This window comes from Phyllostomus discolor, chromosome 9 (genome assembly GCF_004126475.2).
Source record: "Phyllostomus discolor isolate MPI-MPIP mPhyDis1 chromosome 9, mPhyDis1.pri.v3, whole genome shotgun sequence".
NCBI classification, from domain to species: domain Eukaryota; kingdom Metazoa; phylum Chordata; class Mammalia; order Chiroptera; family Phyllostomidae; genus Phyllostomus; species Phyllostomus discolor.
This window is the reverse complement of record NC_040911.2, coordinates 76958915-76976170: the sequence shown is the minus strand read 5'-3', so window position 1 is coordinate 76976170 and position 17256 is coordinate 76958915. Positions and strand designations below refer to the sequence as shown.

At 40.6% G+C, this 17256-nt stretch overlaps 1 protein-coding gene across 2 annotated transcripts in view; it reads left to right on the top strand.

The window, feature by feature from the left end:
• PLCB1 (phospholipase C beta 1) overlaps window positions 1-17256 on the top strand; it is a 660986-nt gene that overhangs the window by 542370 nt on the left and 101360 nt on the right. For both annotated transcript variants that reach the window (XM_028524211.2, XM_028524212.2), the window contains exons 22-24: window positions 339-443; window positions 1423-1532; window positions 16495-16627. In XM_028524211.2, the coding sequence (XP_028380012.1) occupies window positions 339-443; window positions 1423-1532; window positions 16495-16627 (348 nt within the window). The remainder of the gene's footprint in view (window positions 1-338; window positions 444-1422; window positions 1533-16494; window positions 16628-17256) is intronic.

Genomic DNA, 17256 nt, shown 5'->3' with positions numbered 1-17256 from the left:
ATCATCCAGAACACAGCATATTGCCTAAACCCCAAGTGAAGAAATCATATCCAAGGGATGAATTTGGACCAATAATTCAACCTGACACATGCTTTTGAATTCTCTTTCTTGAGGAGAAAGTTAGAAATAAAAAAAAATCAGAATCAACATTGTTTTCCTGTCTGATGAGAAAAATAATACCTTTTCACTCAAAACCATGTGATTAAAATGAGAAAGAAATGAGCCGTTTGTCATCCAGAGTCGCCTAAAATAAACACTTCTACCACATAGCTGCTCCTGTGTTCTAACTAACATTGCAAAGAAATTATGTGACACACAATATCACTGTCACCCTCCAGGCTATCACTACATCTGTCTGAGGAATGAGAGGAACCAACCGCTGATGCTCCCAGCTCTCTTTGTCTACATAGAGGTGAAAGACTACGTCCCAGACACATATGCAGGTAAACAGTCTAACTCAGATGGGTGTCTCCTTCTGGGGTCATCCACATATTTGTGGAAACAAAAGCAGGAAATTCTGTCCTCAGAATCACCTCTATTTTGTATATGTGTTTAGAAGGTCAGTTACCCAAGCCTTTATTAATAAGGTTTAATTTAATTTAGTTCAAGTTCCCATAAAGCATCAAGCATATTTATCCACCAGGAGGTAGTATTATTATCAGGGGCTCGACATGTTGTAACCCACAGTACTACAGCAGTCTGTCTGGATCTGTGGAATTAATTTGCCTTGAGTCAGTTTTAGAATGCTGATTCTTTCCATTCATGGAATCCTAAGTTTAGAAAAGTTAATTTATGATGATGTCAGCCAGGAATAATAAATTTAAAACACTTATGGTGCTAAGTGACCTGTGTGTAATATACTAAACAGTGGTGCAGACTATGGCAAGTTTGGAGCCCAGGCCCCGTCCAAAGGTGGAAGCCATCAGGTTCCCCAGCTAGACAGTGTCCTGTGCTAATGAAACCCATATTGCCAAACCTTTTGGTTGTTTTAACAGTCTGTAAAACAGGCCTTGTATGTGAAGTGTCTCCATTGATGAAATGCCATTTGGGCCAAATAGGCAAGTGTAGGGGTGATTGCTGGAATGGATGGACCCCCCCCCCCCAAAAGAAACTAAAGAGTATGGAGTATTGAGACATTCTGATCTGGAACCTGTTGAGTCTGGCTCTCAGAGCTGACTTCTTTTGAATGCTCTCTTCCTGAGGTTTCAGCAAAAGCTCTTGACTCTTGTCCATTTCAAAAACTTTGGGTGAATGAGTGGGTAATTTTATTGGTAGACGTTAGAATTAAAAATAAATGATGAATTGATGGATTGATGGGTGAGTAGATGGATAATGAACTAATGGATGGATGAATGCATGGATGGATGATGGGTAATCAATACTTCCAGGATCTTTGATCTACAATGTCTCTTACCTACTTAGATGTGATTGAAGCTTTGTCAAATCCAATTCGATATGTGAATCTGATGGAGCAGAGAGCTAAGCAACTGGCTGCTTTGACACTGGAAGATGAAGAAGAAATAAAGAAAGAGGTGAGGGGATGTTCTAATCATATGCATGACATTAAGCATGATTTCCACACCTAGGTGCTGGCTTCAGCTACATAACATCACGCCTCAGGAGAAGAAAATCGTGCGTTAGAAAAACGCTTTGATGGAATTCAGCATCATTTCACAAAACAACCAGATGACTGACTGAATTTTTCATATCATTCTCTTCTGGTATGCTGTGGCCACCACCGGTGTCTTATTTTGTGATCACATGAAAAAGTACACATCTTGCTGTTTCAGGTGAAAATTTCCTCTAGATGATTTCATGTTGATTAAAGGTAATTAAGGCACTTAGGAAAGAAGATGATTATCTAGTCAATTAGTATTTTCCCTTGTCTTTAAAGTACAGGATTTTCAAAGTACTTTTTTGACTTTTTTCAATATATAAAGTACAGTATTTAAAACAATACCTGGTGTGTAGTATGGGCCATTAGCTATTTACTATTATTATTACATTGTATATTTATGTATTAAAATATATATTCCCAAAATAGTTGTTATATTATTTTAAATTATGTATAACAATGCAAAGAATAATAAATAAGGATCCAGAAATATTAGAAGTGAAGTTTTAAAATATAAAGCCTCTATCTAGACTGGTGATCATTTGCTTTTTTAAAAAATGAAGTATCACCTAATAACTATTATAGATGACCCAAATATTAAAAATGGTAATAAAATTAGGTATTTTCATATTTTATTTGAATATTCAGAAAATAAATTCAAGGGAAAAGATAATAAAAATAGAATAACTATCAGTATGGGGGGGATTGAAAATTGTTTGGATAAACTATAATAGCAAGTTCATTTAAGTTGATATTATTTACTAATAGCCTTCTTCTTATTCTAAAAACAAATCTTAGACTTATCATAGGAAATTTTAACATTAAAAATAGAAAAAGAAAGCCTTAAAGATATCACCTATAACTGAAACACCCAAGCCACCCAATAATAACACTGTAAAAGGGGTGCATATGTAGCTAATCTTTTTGTGCCCAATTTTACTTCTTCAGGTTATGGGATAATATTCACAGTCTGTGTTTTACTTTCACTTAATGCAAGTATTTTCCATCTTATTAAATATTCTTCTATGACATGACTTTCAGCGATTTCATGGTCTCTGTCATACAGATGATCCATGATTTGTACTTTCAATCCCCTATCATTGCGTATTTGGAATGCTTCACTATTTCAAGCAGATCTTCTATAAACATCATATAAGTATTTTAGCACATCTATGATTATTTCCTTGTTTTTTTAGAAATTTTTGATCTAAGATATTGAGTTAATTGAACATGACAAAACTGAAATGAAAGGAAAACACTTCACATAATAGTAGTATTTTCCAGCTCTCATTTATGCTGTGGGCATCACATCATAGTACCAGCAGATAAATCATCCTCTGTGACGAAATTTCAAGTTAGACTGAAAAGTTTTATAAATAATGCATTGTATGGTATGCAATAAGTAGAGTTATAGGAAAATTTTACACTGCCAGAACATTATGCCTAATAGTAGACATGACTATACTTCCAGAGTTATTTGTGCTTCTGACATTTATGGTTAACATCTGCAGAAGGGAAAAAAACAATGAGAGAAAAACAACCCTTAGGCCCCCTGCTTGAATGTTGAGGGATTAGTCTAAGCCATCACTGCTCGTACAGAACCCATTGAAGAAGGTGTCTTCCCATGTTTGTTCCAAGCAGATGCTGTTGGTGCCTGGCCCACACCTCCTTTGCAGGGCCGCTCACAGCTCCAGACTCCTCCAGAAGACTGGCCTGGGCTGATAAGAGCCGCCTCCTCTGGAGATGCCCAGAAAGTTATTCCTAGAAGGGGGTGATTCTTGGCCAGAGACTGAAAGAGCAGTGAGAGTAACAGCCCATGTCCCTTAATGCTGGGTGGGCAACTTCTGTGTTGCATTTCACACTCCCAAACCCCCATTGGATCAGGCTGAGGCTAGGTTCCACCTAAGACCATATGTTGATGTGCTTTCTCTCCCCATTCTATCTGGATTTCCTCATTTCCCTATAGTTCTCTCCTGAGACTATTCTCTTAAAAAATCATGCACTCAAGAATGCGCATGTGCAGTTCTTCTAGGAAACCCAGCAATGCTAAATAGCTTCTGTTTATAATTAAGTTAAAAATTGAGTGCCTTTTCTGAATTTTTCATTTGGGAACTGGAATTTAAATGTCTGACAATAGTTATATCTTTAATTCTGGTGCTTCTTCAGAGATAATAGTGCTTCTTTCTTAACAATGTCCTTTGAAAAGATTAACTAAGACTACAGAATTCAATGGATTTCTTCTTTGCTCATAGAGGCATCAATATGAAATTAAAACTCTCCTTAGAAATCCATCAGAAACTCTGAATTTCTTTTCTCTTCTACCTTCTTTAGCATCTACCATACTGAATAAAATTTAGTTCAAGGTAAAGACAATTTATGTAGATATAAATAAGCTATTATTAGTAGCATTCTTCTCCAATTAGAAAACAGGAATCTCTTTTATCAACTAGATGTATTTTACTTTCTAAGAAATAGAAGTTTGAATGAAGCATTTTCAAGTAAAAGTACATGAATTGTCACTATTTAGAAATAAGACTCTTTATATCGTCAATCTCCACCTGTTTGTTAGCCAGGTTCTCCAAGGAGCAAGCTCACCCTTGAAGGGAACTTTCCGAGACACTGGCAATTTCACCTCACGTAATGCAGCAGTTGAGGGAACAGTCTCCTACGGCACATGTTGCTGACAGTGCCTCAGAGAGACCATTTCTCTAATGAGATTGCAAAAATTCCACTCTAAGGTACCGAGGCCTAGGGCCTTTGAGATTGCAGGGACCCTTCCACATTACTGTCCTTTCAAAGCCTCATCTTTGCAGCAGACATTATTACAGAACAGACAGGGCAGGGGAGGGGGGTATGCAATTATTGGCCCACCCAGGGACACCAAAAACTGTTACAGAACAAAAGGGCCAAGGGAGGGGGGCCAATATACTATTACTGAAAGGAACCCCCCAGGTTCGTTATGTCCACCGCCTTATAGGAAAGACATCTCTCAATGCCATGAAAAGGAAAGGAAATGTTTATTTAGTGCTATATGGACTTAAAGTAGTGACCTAATGTCACTTATGAAAAGAGAGTTATGAAAAGGAAAGGAAATGTTTATTTAATGCTATACGGACTTAAAGTAGTGACCTAATGTCTTCATTAAAATAACAAAGTCCTTTAGGATACCCACAGATACCCAGTGCTTCCTTCTCCTCCTGCCCTAATTCGGGGTACCGTAACTCTGAAAAAGAAGCAAACGTCCAGGGTCCAGGCTCCTGACACTGTCAGCTGTGTTGCTGTCCAGGCAGGATCTCTAATTAATCCAAAGCTATGTGGCACCTTCTCATGGCCTACTGGCAAGAGTTCTTTCACCCTTCTTCCAGGCAGTCTCTCCTGCTTCCCAGGCCATGTGGCCAAACGAAGCACCCCAAAGTACCCCAAAGCCACCCAAAAGAAGCTCAGGCACCCTGAGCTGCAGGGGTCTGCACTCTGGCAAAACCTTATGGATCTCTCCACAAAGCTGCAGGGAGCATGGGTCGAGACTCTGCCAAAGCCGCGTGGCAATTCTCTGCTAAAGCTGCATGGTGGTTCCCCGACTAAAGCTGCAGGGGTCCCCACTTTGGCAAAGCTGTGGGGCTCTCTCTTACATGGCTGCAGCATCTGGGTTTAAATCCCCATGCCAATCTTCCTCTGCCACCCCATTTCCAACTCCTTCCACAATCAGCTACACTTGCCAGCACTCTCATATCCTTCCAGCTTTACTGGGCTGCCATCGTGGGTCTGGGCAGGCATAGCCCCATATCATGGAGCCAATCTTCTCCAAGCTCTCTCCCAGGCACTGGGGGAGTTGCCTCCCAGTTACTTCTTGGGGGGAAGTTACTTCCATCCCTCAGAGCTTGGCTACAGCTATTTAGCATATCTATGCAACCAGTTAAAGGTTATAGATATGTTGAATGACCATAGCAGAGGTTAGCTGCAAAGCTGTTGCTGTACAAAACAGCTCAAGGGCCATGCTCCATGTGTCCTTTCCCTCAGCTCACACCCGTGGTGGGGAAGGGGTGAGGACATCCTAATATTTCCTGGACACCTTGAGTTCTGGATCCCATTCCAAATCCCTTTTTGGGCCCCTCCTCTTGGCTGCACACTGTTTCAACATCACTTATCAAAAAGCAATTTGGAGACAATGCAGCACTAACAGATATAAAAACACAGTAGAATTTTAGGTCAACCTTTTGTTTCTACTCTAACAAATGGTGATCAGAAAGGACTTTCAGTAAATATATACTGTTGGTTAAACTTAGAGAAAATTTGGACCTTTTCAGCTTTAGAAATAATTTAAAGACATTTAATCAGATAGATTCCATATGGTCGAACAGAAAAAAATACATTTTTTCCTTTGAAAAGTCTAAGCCCGTAACTGACCTCATTTTTGAAACAAGAAGCAAATCATTTTCCCTCACCATGTAGTGCTAGGAAAGAAGAATCATTTCACACCTTTGAACGCCGGTGTGCCCTTTACCTGGTCATGCAGTAACGCAAGTGTATTTGAATGAGGCCACTAGAAATAAGTAGCTGTAGTTTTCTCAGAAGAAAATTCTATCTAGGACATGGCAGGCACTGGAGACACTATTTTCGCAGCAAAGACTTTTTTAGTAGAATCCTTTTAACTTGCAGTTGTAAAGGTCATTTCTATTTGAAAATTAAAGATTTCATTGGGCTGCAAAACGGTCCCACATTACTAATAATCTAATAAGTTACCTTCATAGAGTAATTTGAAAACCAAATAAATAGAAAATTGAAAATTCCCCCATGCTTTGGACAGTAGATATTTATTTTATGCCATGTGAAAAGATACATACGTATGTTGAAAGTTATGGAATAACAGAGATTAGAGTTACTAGATTTATTTTAAATCTCATTTAAAGTTTTTGTTCAGGGTGGTAGGTTAGTAAAGTTATAGGAAGTTGCCTTACCTGATTAATAACAAAGGCTTTATAATATGTTTAGCTATTTCTCTAAATAAAAGGTCATAGAAAAAATTTAAAAACAATAAACAAAAGAAACAAAAAGCCCCTCAGTAATCTTGCAGATACTGTTAAAATTTTTGGTGTATATCCTTCTAGCATGTCTTCTATGTATATTTATTTTTCTAACAAATGGTTTTAATTTTTTACAAAATGTTTCACAGCCCTAATACTTTAAAGAAGAAATAGAGATGCCTGTAACAGTTTGGATTTTCCTGTGGGGGAGCTCTGCCTGCAGGCCCCCTCCCCTCCCCGCCACCACGGATGAGAATAAGTCTACCAAGACATGCTCTGCTTGGGGAAGAAAGGTAGCAGATCACTCCAAGGAGAAGGGCCAGGAGCCTGTTCCTTAATGGGCATTTATTGGGTTCAACTTGGATAGGAATACAGGGCATATACATAAAGCCCATCAATCACTGTTAGGCAGTAATGATCAAACATTCAAAGAGACAACATTCAAAGAGATAACATTCAAAGAACTCTGAGGGCTTATTTTGAGTCAGGGTCAGATAACTAAAGGGCCATAAAACTTTGGGGAAACAAACTCATTCTATATTTGGACCCTTATCCTTTAAATTGAGGGTATTTTTAGCAAAGCAGGTTTCACAGGATTTTATGCATTCTTTCTTTAGGCCTGATCGCCCAAGGGAACCCACCCCTTCTAGAACAGGCCCACACCCACTTCTGGCATTGTTTCAGGCTTCAGTCAGGCTGGGGGAAGTAAGGCAGCCAAGAGATTAGGCGACTTCCTGCAGACAGAATGAGGACTCAGGCTATGTCAAAGCTGAGGGGTGAGGGTCCATCATTCCCTTTTCCTGTAGCCCCCCAAGTCCTTACCTGGGGCCTCCACATGATTGTGCCTGTCTTAGGTCATCCCTCTTTTGAGGAATCTTACCCATCATTGGCTAACCAGTCATTCACTGGGGGCCAAGCAGGGTAAAGAGAAAGGGGGCAGAGGCAGTGCCCCTACAAGGAAGATAAGCTTTGTCTCCTTAGTGGCTTATGGCCCCAAGTTCCTGTACTCAGCCTTAGCCATGAGGGGTTACAGTTTCTGAAACCAAGCAGGGTGGGCGATTCCCAACATTTTCCATTTTTAAAATATGCCTATAAAGAGACAAAAGTCACTGCCAAATGTATCAATCCGAAAATATTATTTATAACAATAACTTCCAAATGCAGTATTTAGTAAAATCCATCAAGGAGTGGGATTTACCGAGTAAAGATTTACTGAGTAAAGATTTACTAAGTGTTTACTATGTAACTGGCAGTGTTCTAAGCCCTTTAATGTATTAACATATTTACATCTTAAAACATTCGTACGTCTTACTTCTATTCCCATTTAACAGACGAGGAGAGTGGTGTGCTGAGAGGTTAAATCTGTCACCCAGGGCCACACAACTAGTAAGGAGCAGAGTCGGGACTGGAATCTAAGCAGCCCAGCTCCAGAACACATGTTCTACACCAGCACTTCCCTGTGTTTAGTGTGCAGAGCAGGGCATGATGACAAAATGCTGACCCTGGGCCAGGGGTGGGTGGGGCCTGAGGCTCAGGAGCTCTAACAAGCCCCAGGTGATGGGACAATGCTATTTCGTGAGCACACCCTGAGCGACAAAGGTCTATTCCACACTACATCACACTATGTCCCTCAGGGACAAAAGTAATTCTCTAGTAACCTTTAGTGAGGACTAGTCCTTCATTCCTCTTTCTGCCCTCTGCGTCAGGCCACTGAGCACAGACTATAGGACCTTTACCTTAAATAGTAATGTCCTTGGAACTGAATTTTTTGGTGAATCCAATGTCAAGGTTTCCCCCTTTAAATTGCTGAATCTTATAAGACCTTGTTCTACAATAAGTTAGGTCCATATATATGGGTTCTATCTGATCAGTTTGTATACCGGCTGCTGGCCAAAATACATCACTTGTCTCTCAGCTCCAACTTCCAGGTCACAGAGGCTACATGCAGTCACCAAGCCTTCATGTGCCCCTCGGGAAGGTTGTGGTCTTCCACAGAGTGCAGGCATACCTGAGAGGCATTTCAATTTTAGTTCTAGACCACCACAAAATGAGAATTGTAATAAAGCAGTCATGATTTTTTTTTTTTTTGGCTGGTGGAAGGTCTTGCCTTTCATTTGTAAAAAACGCAACATCTGTGAAGCACAATAAAGTGAAGTGTAACACAGTGAGGTGTGCCTGCACCTGATATTCCAAACCTCGCTCGGCCCTCGAGGCCAACAGTTCTGTGCTCAAGATTTCCCTCTATTATCTGTGTGTTCTTTACATTTTGAAAATGGAGTTATTCGATAATACTTGAATTCCATTTATTCCAAGAGGCTACTTTATAAATTGTTAGATTCAGTGTTCTTATAAGTGAGCTGAAATTTATCTAAAATAGTTTATGTTCTAATTCAGTACATGGCACTGTGGATACCTTCAAAGGAATTTGATTATTTGAAAAGAAAAAGTCCTATGGTCTGGAGTAAACCTCACCAATAAAATAACCCAGTAGCAAAAATCCAAGGCAGTGCTCTCATAATGCCACAGAACCAACTCAGAAGGCCTTGGGTGCCATTTAACTCTTCCAGCACATAAACTTAAAACATGTCCATGGTTCAAGAACTTGATAATACAATCAAAGATGAGGTTTAGTAGTCATTTTTGTCATCCTCGTGAAAACCTTCCTTCTCCAATAATAATTCAGCACAATAACCATTCATAGAAACAATAGTTTCTCCCAGCACCTGAACATTCCAGCATCCAATCAAGTCGGAAGAGAAGGTTTGCTTTCAGGATATGGCCTTCAGGTGACAACACTGCCCCTTTCGTTTGTATGTGGCTCTGCAGTTTACCAGGCACTTTCACTGGGTGTCCTGGGTACATCGGGACCCCAGATGGGACAAACATGTCATCCCCAACCATTTTTAGAAGAGGAAATGGTTGCTTATAATGGTAGAATGACTTGCCTAATGTCAAAGGCCAATAAGTGGAGCAATTGGGGTCTTTTAATATGAGGTCTCAAGATAAGACCATATATTCACTTGAGTTGAAACCACTCAATGATTATTGGTTCAGTTCCCCTGCTGCTTTTACCAACTTCCTCCATCAGATTCCAGTGAGTGGCCTCAGGTTCATCTGCCTAAAGCAGCGATGAATCCAGAAACCTGAGTATTGTCACCCATGCTGTACCCAATGCCACAGAAGTGATAAAAATGTGACTCTCGATGACAAAGTTTTCTACTCCTCTCTAGAGCAGGGCTTCTCAAATTTTCATGTGCGTGCAGCTAACCTGGGCATCTCGTTACACTGCAGAGTCAGATTTAATCCGTCTGGAGCAGGACACACAATTCTGCATTTCTGACAAGCTCCTGGGTGCTGCTGCTGCTGGCCTGTGGGCTGTGTTTTGAGTAGCACGGCTTTCAGACTTTAGCCTGTGTCAGAGTCACTTGGATGACATCTTAAAGCTCAGATTGCTGGGTCCCACCTCAGAGTTTCCAGTTCAGTAGGTCTGGGGTGGACCCAAGAACTACATTTCCAACAAGTTTGTAGTGAGGCTCATGCCGATCCAGGGATCTCACTGAGAACCGTTGCTTTGGAGCCCTGCGTCTGTCTCTCACAAGGACGCCGCTCACCCTCGGTGAAAGCCTCTAATTCCACCCACCCTAACAGGTCAGCTTAATCCCAGGAACCTGCAAAGGTCTCGAGAAGAAACTCTTCTCTGGGAATTGTCTAGAATCTGTTCTGGGAGTGATTGATCACAATCTTTGCCAAATGATTTGGCTTAATTAGTATAAAATATACATTCTTGTAAGATGAGTATAAAGGTGGTTGGTCTATGTTCTTGAAAAAGGAATCCATCATTTCTGCCTAACTGCCAAGAGTTCATTTCCTTTTAACTCTTTGGAGACTGTGTCAACATTTCTAATAAAGTAGAGTTGGAAGAAAAAGTAGCAGGTGGCACAAATAAAATAGTCAGCAAAGCCATGTCCTTCAATCCTTTAACCTCCTCCTAAATAAACTGCAGCAATTATGAGTCTAATGCAGATTCTCTAACTACAGACAACAGAAAAGGAGCTTCTTAATTTTTTTCATTCATTGATCCAGTTAAAGAAAAATTTTTGTTGTTTTAGCATAACATCTAGGTAGTTTTTAGTTATGGGATTTTGTCATTAATAATATATCTATTGATTATATGTGAATAGAAAAATGTGGATTTATTCACTTATTTATTCATTAAATTTTTTAACCCAACTGTCAGTCACCATGCTAGACATTATATGTATATGTAATTAAAAGAAAAATCAGGTTCTTATAGAACCTACAGTCTTGAGGAAGAGACTGATGCAGTAAAAATTCATACATATTCACACAAACTTGCAGCTATCTCTAATGTTTCCACAAAGTGAGACCCTGTAAATGCTGATGATTTCTTGCTCATGCTGTGTCAAGAACCAATTGGATTCATGATCCAGTTACTCCTGGAGGAACATGCAGGGTATTAATTACAATAAAAGCAGACTCATTTTCCTTGGTAAATCAAGAAACTTTAAATGCTGAAGTCAAGAGATGGGTTTATTCATCTCTTTAAAATTATCTTTTGCTTCTAATTCATGCTGGTAAGCTTCAAAGTATAGGAGTTTTGCTATATATTTATTTGACAATGTTCAAACGTAGACAAGCATGGAAAGAATTATACAATGAACACCAAATATCAATGCCTGGAATCCACGATTAAAATTTAAGTGCATTCATTTATCACATGTATATTCATCTAGCCATCCCTCTGTGCATTCATTGTTCCATCTTATTTTTGAGGCATTTGAAAGTAGGTTGCAAATATTGGTATATTTTATCCCTAAATATTTCAGAATGCACACATTAGGATGTAATTTTAAGAAATGATCTGAGTTTTTTAGAAATTTGGGGAAGATACATTCTCATTTCATTCAGCTAGTAGAAATTTAAGGTGTGGATTACACATGTGTTTGAGGAAGCTCTTTCTTGGGGGAAAGACTGGCTCTGACCAGCCCCGCTCACTGCCCACATTTGTGCCAGGTGGACTAGATTTCTGCATGATGAAGTATGAGTCTCGCCCTTACTCTCCCAGAAAATCTGATGGCCTTGCCGCTTACACATCTTGATCTGCTGTCCACATCAAGGTGCTGCTATCCCAACCACTACCTGGAAGGGGCTGCACCTTTTAGATGACTCCGGCAAGGAGAGCACGACCCAGTACCTCCAACAACTCAGGCATACGTTTGGAATTTGGGAGACCCTTTACTTTGATATTAACCAGCCAGTGAAGTTCCCCACATTCTAACTCTCTATTGCTGGATTGTTACATCCAAACTTTTCATGCCCAGGATGGAAATCTTTTCAATTAGTGTATCAAATGGCATCTCCTTCTCTGTAAAACTTATAAAAATGGTCTTTACAGTTATCCTCTTACTGACACACTTATAACATATGTTAAAGGCACTTCTGTTTATTTTAAATAGAAAAAATAAACATTTTTTAAATAACATTTTGACTTAAAAAAATTCGTGTGAAAATGGTGTAATACTTCATATGGCCACTAGATGGCAAGGTCCTACTTCCGTAGTTAATTCTGCACATTTTTCTTTACTCAGCTAAGTAAAATTCAGTTCAACTAAAACACTAGCTTCAAACTTTCTTTCCTTGAAATTTGCTTAATTGGACCCTAAGAGTGTCTCCATTAAATTGAGAAGGTGGACATTTCTAGTTGTTTGGTTTCTATCATAATTTCCAGTTTGATGTGAAAGAATTTTGTGCTTACTTTATTCCAACTCATAAAAGAATATTTGGAGAAAGTCGAAGGAGAAACAAAGTCACAAGTATTGATTTCTACTGGTTACTTTAAGTGGGACAAGAGATTTTGTTTTTTATTTCAGCTTAGATATTCACAGAGTGGGAATCATTAAATGTTTCAGAGATGGTATTTAAAAAAATAATTACAGTAATGTATTTCTATAGGTGTTTTTTGTTTTGTTTTGCATTTCTTATATTAAGCTGTTGTATTGAACTCATTTAACTTTGTATACATAAATGCCTCTTTAGTGCAACACGGTAAACTCTCTGAGAATGGTGTTTACATTGATACAACTCTTATCTCAGCAGCAAATTTACTATCACAGTCCCTTAAGTTGCTGTCATCATAGAATACAGAGTGAACAGTGCAGTGGAGAAAGTCAGACTTCAGAGCATAACACATATTATACACAATCCTTCTGTTAACTGTGTGGCCTCTATCATGTCACGTGACTGTTAAGAACGTCTTTAGTGAAGACCTTCAGTAGTGCCCCCTGGGCCTTTGCTCCACAGTGGAGCTGACAGTGTGCCTGTGCCAATGGCTGAGAGAAAGCTGGTGCCTGTACAGCATCCAGCACACTACCTGCAGCTGCTTCCATTGCCTATCTCCACTGGGGAAAAGTCTGTTAAAGTGTGCCTGGACTGTCCTTAGTAAAATATGTTAAACATCAGTCTAATATATTTGCCATCATAGATTCTCACCAAACTAATAAATAAAATTTGAGTCTAGAAAATCATAAGCGGCCCCTGGCAAGTATCTAACTACATACAGAAGAAACCCAAATTCCTGTCCCAGCATCCAGTGTCTTCCTTACCCACCCTCTCTCCCCGCCTTGTTCAGCCCCTGGGGTGAGGTGGGACTGTCGGGCTGCAGACCAGCTGGGTTTCCAGCACCACACCCCCTTCAGCGCCACTGTGGGTGCCTCGCTCACCTAACACAACCCCCAAATCCCAGGCCCATTCTAAGCAGAGGGCACAGATGGGCAGCTTCTGAGCCAAATGCAGGCTCCACTTTGCTGTGTTTGGCCCCTCAGTGACTTAAAATTGGGAAAATATCATGCAAAAATTCAGGTTAGGCTGGGCAATGACAGGCTGCAACTGAGTGGCAGCTGCCCCCCTTTCAGGAGCTCCATCTCCAGCTCTGGGCACACCCTCACTTTGCCCCGTTGCATCAAATTTAGTGCACTTACTTCATTTCTGGCATTTCCATTAGCTACTTATCAATGTGTGGTGCAAAGGGCACCCACCTGGGGTTGTACCATGGGGCCCATCCTGCCCGGAGGCAGGCATCTCCAGGTGTGAATCCTGGACTAGGCATTTCTCCAAAGCATACCTCAAAATGCAGCACTGAACCCTGGTGATCTCTTTATCCTCAATTGTAACTATAAAGTGTCTGCCTGTGTGTTTATTCAAAGTTTATCTGCTCTTTAAAAATTACTTTTGAATGTATATATTATATCAGTGTCTGGCATGTAGAGACTTCATCATACAGACCTTTGATATTTATTTTTGCTTCATTTTGACTCTCGTAGATGAGGGAGCTTGGTTTCCCAAGTGCATGCAAGCTACATGGAATGCACAAGTCAGATATAAGGCAAAAATATGCAGGCTGCACGCATTTTGAATACACTTCTAGCCTGATTCCCTCAAGACACTAATTCTAGTTGCCAAAAAGAAGCCACTCATGATTATCTTCATAGAAACTGGCTTTTCATCACCTCCATACTTTCCTCCATCAATATTTTCTTTTCTTCTTATTCTTCTCCAGAGGGCTAATTACAGCCAGTTGTCACATTGGAAAGAATCTGGTTCACTCCCCACATGGTTCCAGGAACCTGCCTGGATATAACTAGGGAAGGTCAGGTGCCCGTGGAACAAGGCACCATCCTTCTTTGTTTCTGAAGCAGCTGAGCTGGCGTACACAGGGGCCCCCTTCAGCTGGGAGCCTGGGAGGCTTCACTGTATCTACTTCAGAGGACCAGCCCCAGTGGCTGGCTTCCCAAATGACCTAATGCTCCTTCTAGTGTTCCCTTTAGCTTCTGCTGTGAGATGTGAATGCTTTTCCTTTATAAATTCTGCAGCCAAATATTTACTGTATTTTAGTCTTCTCAAGTGTCTCCCACGAACCTAAATGCCTGCAGGAAGAAGGGGGAGCCAATCCCGAAGGGGCAGAAACCACTCAGTTCCAGCCCAAAGCGGGAATGCAGGCCCAGGGTCACCTGATCCACTTTTTGAAGAAAAGCTTCATATGTGTGTGTGTGTGTGTGTGCATATGTGTGTATGTATATACACACACATGTATATATACACATACTTATACATATATGTGTACATATAGTGAACCAAAGAACACATTTTTGTGCCCCCTATTTGGACCGTAAATCTGCAGTTTGCAATTTCTTGCTGAACAAAGAATGCACATAAGGCATAGTGATTCTAGGGAGAATTTTTCCGATGGATGTAACTAAATGACTATGCTAGCACTTACCCTGTTGAAGTAGCCATCTGTCAAAGACAGAGTTCTGCATAGTGAGTTCTCCGGGTACCTAGGTTACCGGATTAGGCCCCCCTGCCCCTCAAGTGATCGCCCACGCCTGGTCCCAGGGCTGTGGCTTCCAGGAGCACTGAGCAGGCTGTGGTAGATGAGTAGGGGTTGTTTGTGGAATGAAATGAAATTCTACCATCACATAAAGTGGCTTTGAGACTCATGTTTTAAAGATGCTTTGACAGATGGTGAAAGCTCCTTGTGACAATCAGTGTCATTATTTTCACTCGTCTTACTTTTTATAAAGATGTTATATTATGACAATTTGTTGTCTGTAATTACATGACAAAATGTCACAATGTTGAGCTCCAAATGACTCCTGGCTCTTTCCTAATGTCTATATTTTTAATGTACTACAAAGTAGAACATTGACACAGCATCACTGTCAGTAAAATCTGCCATGGACCTGGAAGGCAATTCTAAGAAAAGGGTTACAGAACATTTAAAGTGTTGAAAAGTTCCTTTACATGGTCTGTAATCACTGTGGCAATCACTCTCTAAGGACCAACATTTACTAAAGGTTTATTCTGCACAGGGCTGTGCACTAGTTGCTGGAGAGTATCAGGTGGGGACTTCATAAGTTTCAATGCCTTTGTTATTATTGTGATTCATTTGTGGTGTTATGTAAGCTTCAATGCTTTATTTATTTAACACACATGTGTTTACTCTGTACCAGGAACTATACTAAGAACTTCATGAACATTCACTTACTTGGTCTTCTAAACAGCTTTACAATAGAGATATTATGATCTCTAGTACTTACTTACCTTCATCTGTAAAGATGAGGAAACTGAGGCACAGTTAAGTGAATTGCCTGATACCACACTGCTAATGAGTGGCAGGGCTAGGATTTAAACTTGGTAGGTCTGGCTCCAAAATCTGTGCTAGTATCAACCGTATCAATTATCTATGGCTGCATTAACAAACAACCCCTAAATTTAGTGGCTTACATCACCAGATACCTAGTATTTTTCATGAGTCATTTGGTCAGCTGGGCAGTTCTGCTTCTGGGGACCATGCTCAGCTTGTTCTAGCTGGGCTCACCCATGTGCCTGTGGCCAGTGGGGGCCGGCTGACCTAGGACTTCCTTGCCTAGATGACCCAGCTGTCCTCCACCTGGTCTCTCAGCCTCCATTGCTATCGCAGGGGTCTGAGAAAAAGGAAAAACTCAAAAGCATCTTTTCACTTCGTGGCTTGTGTTATCTGCTACAGTCTCATTTGACCAAAGCCAATCACATGTTCAGGTCCAAAGTCAGTGTGTGAGGCACTGCCTGGGGGCCTAGACATAGGAAACGATAGAACTGGGGTCTTTCTTACAGGTAACCTATCAGTCATCGTTCAACTCCATGCGGTTTTTATGCTGCTTTCTAGAGAGTTTCAAATTTTATACTTCAGACTCCAAATGAGTTGTGAACACGCTATCAAATGTAGCCTTGTTGGTTTAGGAAGGTAATAAAAAAAAACAGTAAGAAATGTGGAAAATGAAAGGATGTTTGTGATTATAGGCTGATCTGGGGGAAACACCATCAGAGGCACCGAGTGAAGCCAGGACAACTCCAGCAGAAAATGGAGTGAATCACACTACATCCCTGGCACCCAAACCACCCTCCCAGGCTCTCCACAGCCAACCTGCTCCAGGTAAATGCTCAGAAGAGAGGGCTATACAACAGAACAAAGGGCCTCTGGTTCATGCCACCAAGGAGGTGGCAGGATTCAGTTACCTAAAACATCACATGAGCAAGGGTGCATGGACTCAGGAGGGCTCCAGAAATGTGTGTTAAAGCAATGAATGGATGGATGGATGGATGGGTGGGTGGATGCCAAGAGAGACACCTAAGTGACCACCTGGATCTGCTGGTGACTTATGAACCACACAGTATCACCCAGGTTTCTGGCGTCATTATTTAGTGGTGGATTAGGATCCCTCTGCTGGCAGGGTGCATGAAGGGTTCTTCTGACTTCTTGTAAACAGCTATGCTTTTCTTAGTTCTTCCTCACTAAGTCAAGTCTCTGAAAGAGCTCCTCTCCATCTTTCTCCAACTTATTTTCATTAACTTGAATGTGTATGAGGTGCAGAGCATTTGGCTAAGTCCTTCATATGGATTATCTCATTGAACTCTTATAATAGTATCTGCTTATGAGGGTAGGTTGTTATTGTCCCCATCTCACAGGTGAGTAAACTGCAGTTTTGAGGTGACAGAGTGCTTCTTGAAGGTGACATAGCTAGTGAAGAGTGATGTCAGGACTGACACAGTTCCCTGTGATCC